Source organism: Lagopus leucura, unplaced genomic scaffold, assembly GCF_019238085.1.
Source record: "Lagopus leucura isolate 7727_CA_CO unplaced genomic scaffold, USGS_WTPT01 Super-Scaffold_100009, whole genome shotgun sequence".
NCBI lineage: Eukaryota > Metazoa > Chordata > Aves > Galliformes > Phasianidae > Lagopus > Lagopus leucura.
In genome coordinates this window covers 2,186,906-2,193,489 of record NW_024962266.1, presented here as the reverse complement: position 1 = coordinate 2,193,489, position 6,584 = coordinate 2,186,906, and the positions used below count along the sequence as shown (strand labels likewise).

Here is a 6,584-nt window from a genome sequence, read left to right as displayed (position 1 = left end):
CACATCTCAGCTTGACGCTCGCCTCTCTCAGCCTGCTCAGCTGCTCCAAAAGACCATCCGGCTCGGCACATCCACACCCACCCATCCATCCCCCCTAGCGGCCCGGCCCGCCGCCCGCCTGCCCTGTGTGAAACGCGCCAACGGCCGCGCCGCGCCCTGCTCGCCTGCCCTGCTCGCCTCGCCACCGGGTCGCCGCGCCCCCTGCTGGCCGCCACAGTACGCTCAGGGCCCAGTCAGAACGAGGAGGCAGTGGTTCCAAAAGTTGGGGTATTCAAAGTGCTTTGGTAATTTATCACAGGTTTTTCTGCAGCAGATTGCAAATATAGGCTTAAAGCACCCAACTCAGATATTGCAGAAGAATTCTGACAGGTGAATGTGAACGTGCTAGTAACTTTTGGCTGCCACCCCGGCAGTGGCATTTTGGATCTGTTGGGTTTGTTATTAGGCGACTAACCGGGGATTTGGGCTGTCACGGTGCAGGTAGTTGGACTGTCTCATGATAAGCACATGTGGGAGTTATTCAGCATTGTGGTAGGTGCTTGGAACAGTACGTCCATTGGCCTTGAGGAAGAAATTAAGCGAGGAAGAAGGAGCTGAAGGATGAAGATAAGGAACAAGAAGACGGACACCACCTGGAGATGGCCACCATGGAACAGTGTAACAATGAAGGGCCAATGGTAGGACTGGTGCTGGGCAGCTTGCACTGATACCCACCAATAAGGTTCTGACAGGTGGACTCTGGAGGGTATATAAGATACTGTTGAATTTCAATAAATTGCCATTTTGCAGCATCCTCCATATTGGTGTCTGTGTTGCAGTGGTCCTAGTAAGGAGAGACTGCGGGTAGAGCAAGGAGAGATCGCTAGCCCCTGCAGTGAGGGACCCTGCAATGGTGGCGTGTCTGCGGCAAGATCTAAGAAGGGGCACTCTCGCAGTGTTTTTGTTGTGCTATAGGCCGTCTCCCATTTGTGCAGGAGCTGCCAGCATTTGAAGTGAGAAGGTAATGAGTTATACGTGTGCTGAAGACAGACTTGATTCCAGTATGAGTTTAGCACTTGCTGCCTTCCTTCCAAGCTCCCACACCTGCATTAATAATGGCTAATAGGGGGTCAGAACTGATAAGGTGCCAAGGTGATAAGGTTTATTTTTCATTAACTTCCATGGCAGAGTTTTCTTCCCCTGGTGTTCCCTTGACTCATAACTGTTTTCTCACAGTTTTTAACCTGCCAGTCATTTCCATCTCCGTCAGCACACAAAACGACAGAATGTTTCCCCAGTGCAGAAACATACAGTGCTAGCCTCGGGTGGGAAAAGCTGAGATTATAGGAGGAGCATTGGGAGTCCCAGGTGAGCGATGGGAAGAATGGCAGATGGGAGAGGATGACGAGAAGACTGCCCTAAACTATCAGAAAAAAAAAAAAAAAAGGCTATTACTACATATTCAGATTTCATCAGGCATAGCTCTGGATCACCATGCGTTAGAGGCTATGGATATTGCTGATTGTGGAAGTTTAACATAACACACTTGGGTGTTCTTAGTGTTTCTTTCTGCAAACTTGGAGCAAGTAGGCGTGTCTTTCCTTCCATTATGATGAAAGCACGGAAGGGTTGCTTGGGTCACAGTGGTTGCTGGGATGGGCAGGCCTGGCCTACAGCTTGGTACCAGACCTGGTGCTCTGCTGTGCGTGCTGCACTCGCAGATTGAGCTCTGGGCCTTCCTTTGCGAGGATAACGCTGTGAGATCACGTCAGAAGCAGCGCTGTGCTGTGGACGTGAGCTGGTGGCAGCTTAGACTGAGCGGGCTGAACAGGTGAGTTGAGGTGGTTGCTGGGTTGATGCTGGAAGGTGTTTCAGGAGAAAAGCCAGGCTGGGGATCTTGCGCTGCCCTTGCCGCCTGCCGCCCCGCACCCTGCCAAGTGATTGTTGCCAGAGGCGTTTGGTTCCATTTCAGATTCTGTAAGAGCACAGATTTCAGAAAGAAAGAACAAAAGAAAGAGAGAAAGAGCACATATTCTCCCAGAATGGCCCTCTGCCCCGAGAGCAGGCACAGCAGCTGCAGCAGCAGCCTTCCTCTGCCAGGGATTCCCGGTGCCTGGTCAGCCACCAAAGAGGAAAATGACAGAGAGAACAGGAGAGCAGGGCCTCTCAGTACAAAGACAGGAAAGAAGGAGTTCTGGACTAAGGGAAAGGCTTCCCATTATAAACAGGTGCTACCTAAAAATTAACCGTCAGGGATTTGGGACCGGCCTCCACCTGAGCACATCTTTATTGAACAGGCTGTCTCCAAGCATGCGTTGTTGCTTCTGTGGTGCGGAACGTGTTCTGTCCTGATCCAAGGTTGGCATGTTCTGCCTTCTTCCGCATACGTTTAGTGAGAACTCACAGCAGTAATGGTGGTGGCAAGCCAGGCACTCAGCTGTGACATCACCAAGCACAGCACTGTGTGCTCAGGTGACACACGTGAGCCTTGCAGCCACAAAGGCGCTGTGCAGCTCAGTGGCCGTGCCTGTCCCGTGGCTGCGCCAGCCCTCTGCTGAGGGAGCGCTGTTGGCTGTGGGAGTTGGTCACGTGTTCCCAGCTGTCATTTCCACAATCCACTGAAGGTTGCTTGAGTGTTGGAATAGTTCCTGTACGCAGCTGATGTCAAGGCATTTCATTTCCTGCCCCCTCTCTTCCCCCCCACTCAAGAAACCAATCGAGCGAGAGAAGGAGGCCGGGAAAATGCTTACTGCTCACTATTTTCCACCTCTCGATACTTTCTTTAGGGCTCGTTGATTTCCCTGATCAAGCCAGAAGACTTCCAGTCCAAGAAAGAGCGAGGCAGCTCTTTCCAGGAGTGGCAGAAGTCCCTGTGGAGAGATCCTCGAGAACCTGAGCTTGTTCTAGGAATTTCTCCAGCATGGCCAACCAGGGAAATGGTTCCTATTCCTCTTCGCACTCCACATCTCGCAAGGTATGCTTGGGTGCCTGTTGCTTTGTTTTTCTTGCTTTTCTTTAGAGTTAAAGAGGGAGGGGCTGTGTGGGAGGATGCCTGCTGCTCTTTGGTTCGCTTAGTACCCACTTGGCTTCTGAGTTTGGTTCTCAGAATGAGACCTGATGTCATGGTGGATTCTCAAGTTGTGCTCTTTTGTTGTTTGTTTTTTCAGATTCGCTTGAATCGTGGTGAGATGTGGAGAAAACAGAAAGCCTCCGAAGGTAAGAACTTCTTGTAATGTAGCGTTGGGGTGCCTTCATCCAAATATGACTGCCGGAAGGGTATTTCTGATGTCAGAGAGGAAAATTGCAGTTCTGTGTCAGCTGCAGAAATGGCAGAGTAATAATCAACAGCTAAGGGGCACATTGAATAAAATATGCTTGAGAATTGGAAGGTTGTGATTGACGGTTCTGAGATTGTCCTCCAGAGAGCTGTTCTTCAAGTGTTGCTTGTTTTCTGTTTGTCTGAAGGTGATGGGAGTGGCATCCCAGTGAAGAGCAGCCTTGCTGAAGGACTGGGGAGGAAGGTGGAGGTTGACAAAGCACCAACGAATGCTACAGGTATTCAGCGGGCACTGGAAATTGGTGCACAGCTTTTCTGCTTAGGCTTTCTGTTTCTTCTTTCTCATGGTTCTTCTCTTGGCATGTCGCTGGAGCTCTTACTGTCTGGGATTTGAAGTTACCTCTGCTGTTCTATTTTGAAATGCGACCCCAAAGGACATATATCACACTTAACTCCTTTAATTTATGAGCATTTTCACACAGCTCTAAAAATTGATCTTAAAGGAAAAACAAAAGCAACCTGGTTCTGTTTTCCTGGAGTGCTGAAACTCTTCTGATGGCTGCTATTAGAAATGCGCTCCGGGGATGTGGTATTTTTCCACTTGCGCATCTTCTGTGAGCCCTCCCAAGGTGCAGTATGCTTAGGCACGGGTAGAACAGAGCCACTGCTAGCAGCAGGAGTCTGAGATGCGAATGGAAAGATGCAGTCAGAAGGGAACAGGATAGGTGAGCGATTTTGTGTAGCAACTCTGTCTGGATGGGGCCGGTCTTCGAAATGGTACAAGCAGCTCAGGAGAGGAGAGGGATTTGCACAATGAGCCTGTCCTCAGATGCATTTCTGTGAGCACTGCAGATTGGTTTTCCTTAGTGCTGCGGCAGGTTTTGGAGAGTGGAAGTATTGTTGGAATCTCTGTTCATCTTGGCGCTTCTCGTTTCTCAGTGACCCCAGAGAAGGCTGCTAAGTCAACAGGAGACTTCCGTGTGAAAACACTGGAGGAAATCCGCCAGGAGAAAGCGAATCAACAGGGTGGAACTCCAGCTCAGCTCCAAGCTGAAGGGCAGTGTAAAACCGAAGAGCAGAGCACAGAGACACGACCTTCCCAGGCAGTTTGCACCTCAGCTTTCTCCCAAGCCCTGCCTCTGAGAAAACGCAGGCGATCAGAAGATGGGAAGCAAAATGCAGACGAGTTGCCTACCAAGAGAAGGGTTCAGGGTGAAAACAGTATGCAAGGCGTTCTCACTCCATCTGTTGCTGGCCAAGAGAAGGTGGAAGAGCCAGTGCATGAAGTCAAGCCTTTGGAAGAAATCCATATTAAAACCCTGGACGAAATCAAGAGGGAGAAGGCTCTGCGGCTGCAGCAGAGGGAAGAAAGCGTGTCAGCTCCTCCAGCCCCACCCGCACCTGCCCCAGCACGGAGGAAATCAATCCAGAGTCCAAAGCTAACAGGTACTGAGTTGCTTTAGTACGTCCCTGGGGAAATGCTAGCCCTGTTAGCAAATGGGGTTTGCACTGGGTTTGCTTCTTGTGCAGAGGAAGAAAAAGTTTAAGGCTACAAAGACCATCTTTGTAAAGCGTGTATCGACGGCTTAGAGTAAGGGCCAGTTTCTGTCCAATAGAGCAGGCAATCAAACATCTCATTGTTGAGGTTAGATCAGCTTTTTAAAAAAATAACAATAAATAAATGTGTAATGGATGAGAAGAGCTCAGATGCTGTGTGGATGGCACACCGCAGCCTTTCTCTCAGTAGTGGACATGAGGACATAACGCATAGGAAACAGAGGTGCTCAGGGTTCTTTGCTTTTGCTGCTGAACGACGAGATTTTGTTTCTTTTCAAGCTCCTGCCATAGAAGCAGAGACGCACGTGGAACGCAGCACATCAGTTCCAGAAGCTGTGTGCACAGCTGCACGGAAGCGCAAAGCAGCTGAGATGTGTGGCAGTGCTGTGAGTGCCACCGCTGACGGCACGGAGGAGCCTCCAGCTAAAACTGCAGCTGTGGTAAGGACCGTGGCTGAAGCTGTCGTGGATCCCCAATCGTAGTGAAATGGAAGTTTTACGTTTCTCTTGGGGAAATGCTGGAAGGTTCACAGGTTCTCTGTCCCTGGAAGCCAGGAGCTGCCTGCAGATTCCTGCAGTAACCTTCCAGTGTTCATTAGAGGCATGGCGGCGTTCACGTAGTACTCTGTGATTCCGCCCTTCTGGGATTTCTCTGTGGTGTGAAGGATTTTGTCAGAGAAGATGCAAGGATGCGTGGAGGAAGAAGCTGCTCAGGAATGTTTCCCTGTGCATCATTCTTGCTGTCTTGTTTCTCCCTAGGCTGCTGCTCCAGCCCGGCCAGAGGACATCCTGGTCACTGTACGTGAAGCAGAGACACCCCCAAACAGGTGATGACCACAGCTTGCTTTTGTTCGTAGTCATGATGTTTTCCATGATCTGTAAGGTCTCCCATGCCTAGGAAAACGGAGGGATTTGATCTAATTGGTGCCAACAACCACCAAAGACATTTGTCATCAGAAATAACGTCCCAACTGCTAGTGGCTGCTTGTGCCTTTAGATTGTTTTCTTAATGTTGTTAAGTGTTCCAGAGCCTTGTTGGCTTCTCTGAACACCTGAATGAAGATGAGGAGAAGTCCCTCCAGTTCCTTGTGAAGTGATATTTGAGGAGTGGCCAGCCATGCTTTTTGCTGCTCAAGAATGCCACCTCAGGAATCACAGACTTTGACAACACTGCTAGGAGAACAAACAGCAGAAGGGATGGATGGAGATCAGCCTCCTGGGCTGGCAATCCGTCTCTGCAGAGCACGTCACGAGAAAGAGAACTGTAGTGGTGCACACAGACAGATATCTGTGGAGGTTGACTTCCTAGCATTATTACAGTCCAAGTAATGAAGGAGGCAAAGTGCCTCTGGCTACAAAAATTGGACCATGCTTGTAGGCACCAAGCGCTCTGTCTGCACAGATCAGTTGCCACTGAAAATCATGCCTGCTTTTGGATTGGACCTTAACTGTAGGCCAGGTTGAAGGAGTGACAACCTCCGTATTGGTAGGAGTTGTAGGAAAGGTTAACGATAGATTTTAGAGCTGGTCTGAAGAAAAGGCTTCTCCAGTCAAGAAAGCCAGGTACTGATTTTCCTCTTCCTCGTTCTCCCAAGTCCCGAGCTGCATCTGGGATGCTGGGCAGAGTCTGTGGTCCAGGCAGAGCACTCCAGTTGTGCTTCACCTCCTCCAGAAGTAACAGCAACGACACAGCAGCTGTGCTCCAGCGGGGCAGAGAAAGCGCCCTTTGCTGCAGAAGATGACTATGAGACACTAATGCTGGAGCTGTCAGG

The 6,584-nt window shown here is 50.1% G+C and overlaps 1 protein-coding gene across 1 annotated transcript in view; it reads left to right on the top strand.

The window, feature by feature from the left end:
* Window positions 1-2,899: 2,899 nt before the first annotated feature.
* LOC122181180 (zinc finger CCCH domain-containing protein 11A-like) overlaps window positions 2,900-6,584 on the top strand; it is a 4,140-nt gene continuing 455 nt past the window's right edge. Inside the window, exons 1-7 of the mRNA XM_042873547.1 lie at window positions 2,900-2,953; window positions 3,147-3,195; window positions 3,445-3,534; window positions 4,196-4,702; window positions 5,093-5,253; window positions 5,572-5,639; window positions 6,408-6,584. The exon at window positions 6,408-6,584 is cut by the window's right edge and continues 17 nt beyond it. Coding sequence (XP_042729481.1) covers window positions 2,900-2,953; window positions 3,147-3,195; window positions 3,445-3,534; window positions 4,196-4,702; window positions 5,093-5,253; window positions 5,572-5,639; window positions 6,408-6,584 — 1,106 coding nt within the window. The remainder of the gene's footprint in view (window positions 2,954-3,146; window positions 3,196-3,444; window positions 3,535-4,195; window positions 4,703-5,092; window positions 5,254-5,571; window positions 5,640-6,407) is intronic.